The following is a 13,774-nucleotide window of genomic DNA, read 5'->3' as shown; positions in this document are numbered from 1 at the left end:
GCATGCTGTCAATTGACTTCTGGGCCACATCCTGACTGATGGCAGCCCATTCTTGCATAATCAATGCTTGGAGTTTGTCAGAATTTGTGGGATTTTGTGTGTCCACCCGCCTCTTGAGGATTGACCACAAATTCTCAATGGGATTAAGGTCTGGGGATTTTCCTGGCCATGGACCCAAAATATTGATGTTTTGTTCCCCGAGCCACTTAGTTATCACTTTTGTCTTATTGCAAGGTGCTCCATCATGTTGGAAAAGGCATTGTTCGTCACCAAACTGTTCCTGGATGGTTGGGAGACGTTGCTCTCGGAGGATGTGTTGGTACCATTGGCTGAGAAGCAACCCCACACATGAATCGTCTCAGGATGCTTTACTATTGGCATGACACAGGACTGATGGTAGCGCTCACCTTGTCTTCTCCGGACAAGCTTTTTTCCGGATGCCCCAAACAATCGGAAAGGGGATTCATCAGAGAAAATTACTTTACCCCAGTCCTCAGCAGTCCAATCCCTGTACCCTTTGCAGAATATCCATCTGTCCCTGATGTTTTTCCTGGATAGAAGTGGCTTCTTTGCTGCCCTTCTTGACACCAGGCCATCCTCCAAAAGTCTTCGCCGCACTGTGCATGCAGATACACTCACAACTGCCTGCTGCCATTCCTGAGCAAGCTCTGTACTGGTGTTGGCTCGATCCCGCAGCTGAATCAACTTTAGGAGACGGTCCTGGCGCTTGCTGGACTTTCTTGGGCGCCCTGAAGCGTTCTTCACAACAATTGAACTGCTCTCCTTGAAGTTCTTGATGATCCGATAAATGGTTGATTTAGGTGCAATCTTACTGGCAGCAATATCCTTGCCTGTGGAGCCCTTTTTGTGCAAAGCAATGATGACGGCACGTGTTTCCTTGCAGGTAACCATGGCTGACGGAGGTGGCAGGGCTGCAATGTAGCCCTGGGGATTCAGTTCATTTCAGGGAAAAGAGGGACTTTGCAATTAATTGTAATTCATCTGATCACTCTTCATAACATTCTAGAGTATATGAAAATTGCCATTATACAAACTGAGGCAGCAGAATTTGTGAAAATTAATATTTGTGTCATTCTCAAAACCTGGCCATGACTGTACATATACTGTCACGACTTCCGCCGAAGTCGGCTCCTCTCCTTGTTCGGGTGGCGTTCGGCGATCGACGTCATCGGCTTTTGAGCCATCGCCGCACCATTTTTCATATTCCCATTTGTTTTGTCTTGTTCCATACACACCTGGTTTTCATTCCCTAATCACACTGCATGTATTTATCCCTCTGTTTCCCTCCATGTCTTTGTGTGAAATTGTATTTATGTCATGTGGGTATTGTTACGCGCCATACTTTTTGTCTATGTTCCGTGTTTGGGAATAAAAAGTGCGCCTGTTCACTACACTCCGCTCTCCTGCACCTGACCTCGCCTCCAGTACACACCCTTAACATATATACACATATACATATATAAACATGCATATATATAAACACAAACATATACATACATAAATATACCTATCTTTTTGAAATATATTTTCCCCTAACCCTACCACCCCTCCCCTAATTGGAGTAAACTAATGGTCAACAACACTGAGGCTTCTACTTCCAGCTTATACATACTATATACATTTTAGACACAATGTATTTTACAATAGTTATATTATGTTGGTTTTTGTCCTCGCCTTCCTCTATTTCTGTTGTCCATCCTGTTTGACTTGCCATATATTTGTAACTGTGCTATTTCACAAAAGTTCTGAACCTGTATACATTTTACAGACCCCCCCCCCCCCCACCCCCCCAACTCAATGGCACTTCAATCTTTTGTCTTGCCCATCCACTCTCAGAATGGCACGCGCACACAATCCATCTCTCAATCGTCTCAAGGCTTAAAAATACTTCTTTAACATGTCTCCTCCCCTTCATCTACACTGATTGAAGTGGATTTAACAGGTGACGTCAATAAGGGATCTTAGCTTTGACCTGGTCAATCCGTCATTGGGAGAGAAAAAAAAGCAGGTGTTCATATTGTTTTGTACACTCAGGGTATGTTTCATGACTGAAATGCACATCGTATGAGAAGGTATCCTGTGGTCCATTGTGGCCCAGTTAGTAAGGAGCTTGAAATGTCAGGATTGTCCGTTTGATTCCCGCTGGGGCCGCCAATAGATGTTTCAAAAACATCTCCCATTATATTCTGGTGCAGCTTTGAGAGGAGCACAGTTCTGTCTCTTTGCTGCCAGTTAGGGTGTGTGTAATATTGGAAAGCGTCACAATCAGGGCCACCAGGGTAGACACACAGACACAGAGATAGAGACAGATTCTCACATTAATTTCCTCCTGAGCAATGGTCTGACCACAGCCTGAAATAGCCTGGGACTGGCAGAGACAGAGAGCAATACTGAATTATTGAGGTTTCTCTCTCTCTCCATCTTTTTTTCTCTCTGACCCATCTCTCTCTCTCTCTCGTTCAGATTCCATCCCCCCAGTTATCTGTGCTATAGACCCTCCGGTAGTGTACCCATCTGGCACTAGCACAGTTAACCATGACTAATTGAATGGGAAATTACATCCAATTAAAAGGGGAGATTGAAACTAATGAGGTGAATAATTGGGGTACAACAGGTATCAATGCAATGGACGAACGGTTCCTACTCAAACCTGCAGCTCAGCTTGCTGGAGTTTAGGGGAGATTGTAAGCGCTGTGCCGTGACACCACCTTCACTAAGACCTGATGTGTCTGTCTGTCACACCGAAAGCAAAGAAGCTTCCTGGTGTTTGTATTACTGTCGGTGGACTTTGTTCAGAAAAGACTGGCAGGATTGGCACCTGCTACATCTACTGCCGAGAGGTTCCCGACATCAATTTGTAATGACAGAGGTACTGACAGGACTGTTAAAGGTTATATAGGTGTATAAAAGGGAAGACTGAAAGCAATGAGGTGAATGCTTAGGGTACAGCAGGTATCAACGTAAAGGGTGAACGGTTCCTATCCGAACCTCTACTACAGTCTGTTGGACTAGAGAAGGGAGATACAGAGGCTCTCACAGATACACAGCATTCAAATGCAGATACACTCACGGGACTTGGACTCTGGTGAGGGAGGGGAGATGTTAGACACAGCCAGATCACTCTTAGACTTCTTGGGTTTCTTAGGATGGATCTGCCAGGGCTTCTCATAACTCCTGAAGTCACGACGTCCTTTACTCTCTGCTGGGAGGAGATGAACAAAGCAAAGTACAGAGAGATCATTGATTAAAACCTGCTCCAGAGCGCTCAGGACCTCAGACTGGGGTGAAGGTTCACCTTCCAACAGGACAACAACCCTAAGCACACAGACAAGACAACGCAGGAGTGGCTTGAATGGCCCAGCCAGAGGCCGGACTTAAACCAGATCTAATATGTGCAGCGACGCTCCCCATCCAATCTGACAGAACTTGAGAGGATCTGCAGAGAAGAATGTGAGAAACTCCTCAAATACAGGTGTGCCAAGCGTGTAGCGTCATACCCAAGAAGACTCAAAGCTGTAATCGCTGCCGAAGATGCTTCAACAAAGTACTGAGTAAAGGGTCTGAATACTTACAGTACCAGTCAAAAGTTTGGACACACCTACTCATTCAAGGGTTTTTCTTTATTTTTACTATTTTCTACCTTGTAGAATAATAGTGAAGTCATCTAAACTATGAAATAACACATATGGAATCATGTAGTAACCAAAAAAGTATTAAATAAATCAAAATATATTTTATATTTGATGTTCTTCAAATAGCCACCCTTTGCCTTGATGACAGCTTTCCACACTCTTGGCATTCTCTCAACCAGCTTCATGGCATGAAGGTCAGTCAATCCAGAAAAAAATGTAAAGAACTCCTTTGGTCCAAATTTGAGATTTTTGGTTCCAACCGCCGTGTCTTTGTGAGACGTAGAGTAGGTGAACGGATTATCTCCCGACGTGTGGTTCCCACCGTGAAACATGGAGGAGGAGGTGTGGGGGTGCTTTGCTGTTGACACTGTCAGTGATTTATTTAGAATTCAAGGCACACTTAACCAGCATGGCTACCACAGCATTCTGCAGTGATAGACTTCCATGTGTTTATCAACAGGACAATGACCCAAACACACCTCCAGGTTGTATAAGGGCTATTTGACCAAGAAGGAGAGTGATGCATCACATGCATTGACTGGTACTGTATGTCAATGTGATATTTCAGTTTTTATACATGTAATGTAATAAAATGGGGAACAAGTGAAAGAGACTGAATGCAATGTATGTGTGGTACATGTGTGCGTGATTGTGTGCATATGCATGTACTTATAATATAGCACATTATGTGAGCATTTGCGTGTGGGTCTGTGTGTGTGTGTGTGTGTTCCTACCTGCAGAGCTCTGGGCCCACAGTGCGGCGGAGCCCGACAGTGTCCTGTGCAGCTTGCCGGGGCTGCCTTGCTTGGTCTGCAGGTGATTGATGAGAAAAGGAATAGGGTGATCTGGGGTCTCGCTTATCAGACTGGTCATCATCTCCTATCAAGACAGAACAAAAGACACGTCAGACAGATAGACAGAGAGACAGGGGAGGAGAGAGAGAAAGAAAGAGGGGGAATTAAGAGTGGGGGAAAGAGAGAGAGACACACACAGAGAGAAAGAGAGAGAGAGACACTAATAGACAGAGAGAGAAGGAGATGGAGAGAGAGAGAGAGAGAGAGAGAGAGAGAGAGAGAGAGACACAGAGATAGACACAGAGAGAAAGAGAGAGAGACAGAAAGAGAGAGACGCAGAGACACAGAGAGAGAGAGAGAGAAAGAGAGAGACGCAGAGACACACAGAGAGAGAAAGAGAGAGAGGCACAGAGAGAGAGAGAGACAGAGAGAGACAGAGAGAGAGAGAGAGAGAGAGAGAGAGACAGAGAGACAGAGAGAGAGAGAGAGAGAGAGCGAGAGAGAGCGAGAGAGAGAGAAGGAGATATAGATGGGGAGAATAGAAAACAGTTAGACAGACGGAGGAGATGAGAAGGTGAGCGTGGGATGAATTCCGAGGGAGAAAAAAGAGAGGGCAGAACAGGTAGCACTCAGGCAGACTGACAAAATTGGGGAGGAGAGTGCGAGGGAGATAAAGAGGGAGAGAGAGAGAGTGAGAGAGAGAGAGAGAGAGAGAGAGAGAGAGAGAGATTGAGGAAGGAGGGCCGAACAGAGAGCAGCCAGACAGACGGACGAACAGACTGGGGAGAGGGAGAGAGATGGAGAGAAGGAGAGGTGAAGCTGTAGGGAGGAAGGAGAGAGGTAGAAAAAATCAGACAGGCGGCTGGACAGACAAGGGCAGAGGGAGATACAGGAAGAGGAAATAGAGAAAGAGAGATGACAGAGATGATAGAGATGACTAAGATGGGGAAACGTAGGAGGAGGAGTGGAGAGAAAGGAGAACAGGTAAAGGAGAAGGTGATGAAGACGAGATGAAGAAGAGAAAGATCTGGACAGAAAGCAGAAGGAAAAGGAGAGAAGGGAGAAAGATAGAGAGAACAGAGGAAAGACGACAGAAGTTAAAGAGAGAGGTAGCAGGGGTTGAGGTCACCTGACTTGGCATGCTGCTCTGACAGACTGTCTGATGGGTATTCGCGTTCTGATCTGCCACATGCCTAATTAGATACAGTACCTGCGTCCCAAATGGCACCCTATTCCCTAGATAGTGCACTACTGGGAATAGGGTGCCATTTGAGGGTACAACCACAATCCTTGACAAGCCAAACCATGACAGCCAACATGTTGTTCAAAAAGGGATCATGAACAAGAACATTTGCATTCCCATGAAATATGAGCTCAGTACAGAAATACATGCATTTTAGTCATGACAGCTTCACGCAGAGAAGAAAATCATGTGGAACTTAACCTGATTAGATTTCCGTGTGTGTGTGCGTCTGCGTCTGCGTGTGTGTGTGCGTGTGTGTGTGTGTGTGTGTGTGTGTGATCAGGGCTATGGGGATGAACTCTGCTTGAAACTCAGTCAGATTAGCTGAAGCTATCACCAGAAATGCAGTAGAGGGCTGGGCTGGTGGCACCTACCCAGCATGCACCCCGTGCTGGGTCCACTGACTCAGTGCCATCAACCCAGGTCCCATGTGGCTCAGTTGGTATAGCATGGCGCTTGCAACGCCAGGGTTGTGGGTTCCATTCCCACGTGGAACCAGTATAAAAAATTTATGATCTCACACCTGTAAATTGGTCTAGATAAGAGCTTCTACTAAAATGTATGTTTGTGTTTCTGTGCGAGAACGTGTGTAATACCTTAGTCAGCTACGCTAGTCTTGACCGTGCAGAGAGTACAGTAGGTCATTGGTCAGTGGGACATGCCTGCCTGGCCTTTGTGCAGGTCTGTGCAGAGCAGTTTAATGGCAACAGCTGTAGGCTACAGTACATCTCAACCAGTGAGAGAGAGAGAGAGAAACCTCACAAATTCAATTCCAAAAGACTCAATAACATGGGATGCTCTGCCCCCAAAAAAGGTGATGTCTTAAAAGAAGCAGTGTTGTTGAGGAATCCAAATCCCCTGCAGCTACAGAGATAATCTCTCCATGTTAAGAGACAATCTCTCCACGTTAAGAGACAATCTCTCCACGTTAAGAGATAATCTCTCCACGTTAAGAGACAATCTCTCCACGTTAAGAGACAATCTCTCCACGTTAAGAGATCATCTCTCCACGTTAAGAGACAATCTCTCCACGTTAAGAGACAATCTCTCCGCGTTAAGAGACAATCTCTCCACGTTAAGAGACAATCTCTCCACATGTTAAAGCTGGATGATTTAGCTACTCAGGCTGCTTCACTACTGAAACACTGTCAAGTGCAGAAGCTCACATATACTCTACCTGCAAGCACATACACACACACACGGACTACTTGTTATTGAAACACAAAGAGGGGGGGGGGGGATCATTGTGCTCAGATCAAAAGGCATTTGCCACTCAAGTACTAAAGTGAATTTCTGCTGTACGCGCAGCACTCAATTATAAACACACTAATGATGGTGGGATGTAACAGTTCTAATTAGTGTTTCGTAGCTCCGGTGGGTTGTGTGCGCTCTGGCTCTGGGTCTATGCTGAGTAGGTGCCACCAGCCCACCCGTGTGTGTGTTTTATATCTGGGCTATGGGGATGAACTTGTGAACTCTGCTTACACCAGAAATGCCACAATGCAGTACAGGTCTGGGTGGCCCCTACCCAGCTTAGAGCAACACACAAACACACACACGCACACACACACACACACGGGTGGGCTGGTGGCACCTACAGTACTCAGCATAGACCCAGTGCCAGAGCTGAGGTGGGCAATTATATCATTACCGTGCCTCTGCGTTCAAAAAAGACAAAAGCCATTTCTTGTTTTTGCGTGTGTGTGCGTGCATGTGTGAGCTTGGGTGTGTGTGTTCCTATGTGTGTGTGCATGCGTTTGTGTTTCAGTGTCTAATGAATACCTTAGTCAGCGAGACTGGTCTTGGCTGTGCAGAGAGAAGTCCTCCTGTAATTGGTAATTGGTCAGGGGGATATTCCTGCCTGCCTGGCCCTTCTTGTCTATATAGAGAAGCTTAATGCCACCTAGCAGCAGCAGTAGGCTACAGTATATGTCAACCACCGTGTGTGAGTGTGTGTGTGTGAGAGAGAGAGAGAGATGGGGGGAGAGAGAGGGAGGGAGGGAGATACAGCGCATGAATTCAATTCCAAAATTCAATTCCAAACTCACTGACACGAGATGCTCTGCCTCATACAGGTGATGTCTTAAAAAAGCAGTATTGCTGAGGAATCAAAATCCCCTGATAAGCAGAGGATTAGATTTCCCCTGCAGCTACAGTGATAATCTTACCACATTCTATATGTTAAAGCTGGATGATTTAGCTACTAAGACACTGACACGCTCATGTAGGTAAGCACACACACACACCCGAACTCACACACACACACACACTAAGACTGTTTCCTATTGATACACACTGACCGAGAGAGAGAGAGAGGTGGGGGGGTGCTTAGATCAAAAGGCGTGTGCCATACAACTACTAAAGTGAATTAAAGACCCACTAGCAGTGGTGGGATGTAACAGTTATAATTAGTGTTTAGTAGCTCTGTGTGTGCCTGTTTGTGTGTGTGTATGTGGCTCTAGTTGGTAATTAAACTAACCTAGCAACAGGAAGTCTATAAAGTAAAGCCTATAATTTATGGTTTTGCTCAGGAAGCCAACACACACACACACACACACACACACACACACACACACGTGTTCAGGAAGCCAATTCAGCAGCGTGTTGTTAAATACCCCGGTGTTCCTGAGGAGGAGTAAACATTTTCTGCGGCGAGAAAAGGATGTAGTGTGTGTGTGTGTGTGTGTGTGTGTGTGTGTGTGTTTCAGTTTCTGTGTACTACAGCAGTAATACACAGCGTATTGTATGTCACAAACATACTATTGCAGCAGGCAAAGCAACCGGAACTGACACATTCACTTAGTATGGTAATGAGGTGCTTTAAATAAAGCGTGACGCCTCATCTCATAACCACACGTTGATTGGTGATCACATTTCTCCTGACGGGGGGGAGCAACCCTCTGATGTACTGATGAATTTGGGTCAACAACTCTGTCTCACAGGAGTAGACATTAACACTGTTAGGGTTAGATAGGGATTGATGTACATCAGCACAATAGCATTCAATATGGGGGGCTCGGTGTATGTGTGTGTGTGTATGTGCTAGACAAAGTGACCATGCAGTTGTGTGTGTGTGCCCAATACTTCCTGATAGCTCAGCACTGTCCCTCAGCAGTCTGTTGGCACTAATAGACAAGCTGTCAGCTAGCCAAGAGAGAGAAAGACAGAGGGAGAAAGACCACCTTCTTGCCCTACCCAGCTCTCAAGGACTCCCAAAGGTACACTGCTATATGGTGACAGAAAAACACACAGCACTTATATCTCTCTCTGTAAGTCTCTCTCTCTCCCTCCATATGTTGTTCATCTCACTCACTCTATTTTTCTATTCCAGTAGCCTGATGCAGACCGTGTTGTTGTTGCTGTATCACTAAAGTAGCTTCATTAATAGAAGAGGGGCTGGGAACAGGGGATGTGGAGGAAGACAAGAATGAATGAGTGATGCATGGGACTGTTTTGGTGGAGGACGGAGGAGAGGAGCTAGGGATAGGACTCTCTGGAGAAATTCCAGACCTTGAATCAGCAGGCAGACGAGAGAAGGGGAGATCGTGCGGAAGAGAGGAAAACAGGGGGAACGTGGGAGAGAGGGCACAGCCACCAGACTGTCAGTGCCAGGGGACACACTGTGGAGTGGGCACACACACACACACACACATATATACAGCCAGCTTTAGCTTTTTGGGGGCGAGATTTGGTTGGGTGGCCCCTCACCTTGTTAAAAAAACATTTTAGCGGACCCCCTTTTGACAGAAGAGAGAAAAAACATTTTGTTTTAAAGTGAAATTCCTATAATTCTACACATTTTGCCATGGGGCCCTAAGCAACCGTTTAGGGAACTGGCCCTGCATGGGCACATGCACAAACAGCCACCCATACACTCCCTCTGCTTCTCTGGTCAGACAAGCCTCCATGAGGTGACTGTCACGGGTCTCCATATCAATGGAGTTCATCTTACGGAACATGAATAAGACCATTCCATCAATCCCAGTATTAGCCAGTAGGGTCCTTCGTTGCAGCATGTTATGTTACAGCATGGGATATGTTCCAAATGACATCCTAATCCTTATATAGTGCACTACTTTTGACCAGAAACCCTATGGGCCCTCGTCAAAAGTAGTGCACTAAGCCTCCCGGGTGGCGCAGTGGTTAAGGGCGCTGTACTGCAGCGCCGGGAGGCCCATGGGGCGACGCACAATGGCCTAGCGTCGTCCGGGTTAGGGAGGGCTTGGCCGGTAGGGATGTCCCTGTCTCATCGCACACCAGGGACTCCTGTGGCGGGCCGGGCGCAGTGCGCGTTAACCAAGGTCGCCAGGTGCACGGTGTTTCCTCCGACACATTGGTACGGCTGGCTTCCGGGTTGGATGTGCTGTGTTAAGAAGCAGTGCGGCTTGGTTGGGTTGTGTTTCGGAGGACGCATGACTTTCAACCTTCATCTCTCCCGAGCCCGTACGGGAGTTGTAGCGATGAGACAAGATTGGATACCACGAAATTGGGGAGAAAAAGGGGTAAAATTAAACATTTAAATAATAAAGGGTAGTACACTATAAAGGGAATGGGGTGCCATTTGGGACGTAGGCCGGGTCTGCAGGCTACAGCGGGCCAATGATAACGGCAGACATCCGTGGTGCACAGCCTGACTGCCTTCTCGCTCTCTCGTTATGTCTCTCTTTCTCCCACTTGCTCTCTCTTCGGTCTGTCTCCTCAATCTATCTCCTTTCTCGCTCTGATCTATATCCTTCCTCTATGCTCTTAATTCCCTCCATCTCTCCCCCAGTCCCTCTCTCCCTCTCTCCTCTATCCTCCCAGGACGGTGGATGGCAGGCCTAAGGCTGTGTGTTCAGCTCTCTACAGTAATTACACTAATAGTGTCTGGCTGCAGGGGACCTGTGTTAACCCTGTCTTATACGAGTATTTAAAACTAGCATCCTTAGTTACTACATCCATCTTTGGACTTATAAATGAATGATATATGCCCATTGATTCTTAAAGAATATAGGTTAGAAATGCCTAATGAGTTTAGTTCAACTGTCGTACACCATCAGAACCAAAAATATAAGCTTGTTTAACTCCAATGTTTGTAAACAATGCAAATATAGATGACGGATGGGACTAAGAACAAACAAACAATAACTAATGTAAAATATACTGTGTCTGTAAAATGTATATAGTATGGAAGTAAAAGCCTAAGTGTTGTTGTCCATTAGTTTACTCTAGTTAAGGGAGGTGTGGTAGGTTTAGGAGAACATAATATATATATTTACAAAAAAATATATGGAGGATTGGAAATGATGCAGACAATTACATTGATGGAATCCACAATCTATCTGCAATATTAAAACTGATTCCCCCCCGCCCCCCTAAAAAAAAAAAAAAAAACACTGTATAGCCTTAAAACATGGGGCTCTATTCAATCTGTGTCGCTGAGGTATTACAGATTGTGTGATAGAAATGTAAAGGTTACTTCCTATCATGCAGCGTTTACCCGTGAATGCAGTCTCCACAAACGTGGGAACGTTGCCCTTAAATTTCCATCACGCTGAAATGCTGAACGTCCGCGACACGGATGGAATAGAGCCCATGGTTAAAACTATATATTTGATGACACGGATGGAATAGAGCCCATGGTTAAAACGATATATTTGATGACACGGATGGAATAGAGCCCATGGTTAAAACTATATATTTGATGACACGGATGGAATAGAGCCCATGGTTAAAACTATATATTTGATGACACGGATGGAATAGAGCCCATGGTTAAAACGATATATTTGATGACACGGATGGAATAGAGCCCATGGTTAAAACTATATATTTGATGACACGGATGGAATAGAGCCCATGGTTAAAACTATATATTTGATGACACGGATGGAATAGAGCCCATGGTTAAAACGATATATTTGATGACACGGATGGAATAGAGCCCATGGTTAAAACTATATATTTGATAACATGGATGGACAGTCCTTGCATCAATAGCTCTTCCCTTCCTCCCTTCCTCCTCAGAGACAAGACCCGTTGATTAAATGGGCTACGGTTTCAATTCTGCTGTCATGTAGTCATTATCAATTACGACCAGGGAAACACAATCCTTCTTCTAAAAATTGATTTTATTGACATCTCTGTGTGCATCCGCAGCATTCAATTTGTCACTCCACAGATTCTATTAGAGAGAACTAATAAAGATCACAATTGTCTGCGAGCTACTGAAGTATTGCTTAGTTTGGTCCGACTGAAAATATACCCGTGTTCAGTGGTGGCTGGTGGCACTTTAAATTAGAGAATGGGCTCACAGTAATCAAATCAAATCAAATCAAATTTTATTTGTCACATACACATGGTTAGCAGATGTTAATGCGAGTGTAGCGAAATGCTTGTGCTTCTAGTTCCGACAATGCAGTAATAACAAGTAATCTAACTAACAATTCCAAAACTACTGTCTTGTACACAGTGTAAGGGGATAAAGAATATGTACATAAGGATATATGAATGAGTGATGGTACAGAGCAGCATAGGCAAGATACAGTAGATGGTATCGGGTACAGTATGTACAAATGAGATGAGTATGTAAACAAAGTGGCATAGTATAGTATAAAGTGGCTAGTGATACATGTATTACATAAGGATACCGTCGATGATATAGAGTACAGTATATACGTATGCATATGAGATGAATAATGTAGGGTAAGTAACATTTATATAAGGTAGCATTGTTTAAAGTGGCTAGTGATATATTTACATCATTTCCCATCAATTCCCATTATTAAAGTGGCTGGAGTTGAGTCAGTGTCAGTGTGTTGGCAGCAGCCACTCAGTGTTAGTGGTGGCTGTTTAACAGTCTGATGGCCTTGAGATAGAAGCTGTTTTTCAGTCTCTCGGTCCCAGCTTTGATGCACCTGTACTGACCTCGCCTTCTGGATGATAGCGGGGTGAACAGGCAGTGGCTCGGGTGGTTGATGTCCTTGATGATCTTTATGGCCTTCCTGTGACATCGGGTGGTGTAGGTGTCCTGGAGGGCAGGTAGTTTGCCCCCGGTGATGCGTTGTGCAGACCTCACTACCCTCTGGAGAGCCTTACGGTTGAGGGCGGTGCAGTTGCCATACCAGGCGGTGATACAGCCCGCCAGGATGCTCTCGATTGTGCATCTGTAGAAGTTTGTGTGCTTTTGGTGACAAGCCGAATTTCTTCAGCCTCCTGAGGTTGAAGAGGCGCTGCTGCGCCTTCTTCACGATGCTGTCTGTGTGAGTGGACCAATTCAGTTTGTCTGTGATGTGTATGCCGAGGAACTTAAAACTTGCTACCCTCTCCACTACTGTTCCATCGATGTGGATAGGGGGGTGTTCCCTCTGCTGTTTCCTGAAGTCCACAATCATCTCCTTAGTTTTGTTGACGTTGAGTGTGAGGTTATTTTCCTGACACCACACTCCGAGGGCCCTCACCTCCTCCCTGTAGGCCGTCTCATCGTTGTTGGTAATCAAGCCTACCACTGTTGTGTCGTCCGCAAACTTGATGATTGAGTTGGAGGCGTGCGTGGCCACGCAGTCGTGGGTGAACAGGGAGTACAGGAGAGGGCTCAGAACGCAACCTTGTGGGGCCCCAGTGTTGAGGATCAGCGGGGAGGAGATGTTGTTGCCTACCCTCACCACCTGGGGGCGGCCCGTCAGGAAGTCCAGTACCCAGTTGCACAGGGCGGGGTCGAGACCCAGGGTCTCGAGCTTGATGACGAGCTTGGAGGGTACTATGGTGTTGAATGCCGAGCTGTAGTCGATGAACAGCATTCTCACATAGGTATTCCTCTTGTCCAGATGGGTTAGGGCAGTGTGCAGTGTGGTTGAGATTGCATCGTCTGTGGACCTATTTGGGCGGTAAGCAAATTGGAGTGGGTCTAGGGTGTCAGGTAGGGTGGAGGTGATATGGTCCTTGACTAGTCTCTCAAAGCACTTCATGATGACGGATGTGAGTGCTACGGGGCGGTAGTCATTTAGCTCAGTTACCTTAGCTTTCTTGGGAACAGGAACAATGGTGGCCCTCTTGAAGCATGTGGGAACAGCAGACTGGTATAGGGATTGATTGAATATGTCCGT

The 13,774-nt window shown here is 45.9% G+C and overlaps 1 protein-coding gene across 2 annotated transcripts in view; it reads right to left on the bottom strand.

Annotated features, from left to right (window-relative positions):
* The window catches only part of c15h8orf34 (chromosome 15 C8orf34 homolog), a 169,808-nt gene that overhangs the window by 138,490 nt on the left and 17,544 nt on the right, over positions 1–13,774 (bottom strand). The window contains exons 2-3 of one of the 2 annotated variants that reach the window (XM_036944104.2): positions 4,388–4,532; positions 3,092–3,223 (exon numbers count right to left, since the gene is read on the bottom strand). In XM_036944104.2, coding sequence (XP_036799999.1) covers positions 3,092–3,223; positions 4,388–4,532 — 277 coding nt within the window. The remainder of the gene's footprint in view (positions 1–3,091; positions 3,224–4,387; positions 4,533–13,774) is intronic. The other variant, XM_090199666.1, reaches the window with a different exon arrangement.

Source organism: Oncorhynchus mykiss, chromosome 15 (genome assembly GCF_057628025.1).
Source record: "Oncorhynchus mykiss isolate SJ-2025 chromosome 15, ASM5762802v1, whole genome shotgun sequence".
NCBI classification, from domain to species: domain Eukaryota; kingdom Metazoa; phylum Chordata; class Actinopteri; order Salmoniformes; family Salmonidae; genus Oncorhynchus; species Oncorhynchus mykiss.
The sequence above is the reverse complement of the archived record's forward strand: the minus strand, read 5'-3'. Positions and strand labels throughout refer to the sequence as shown.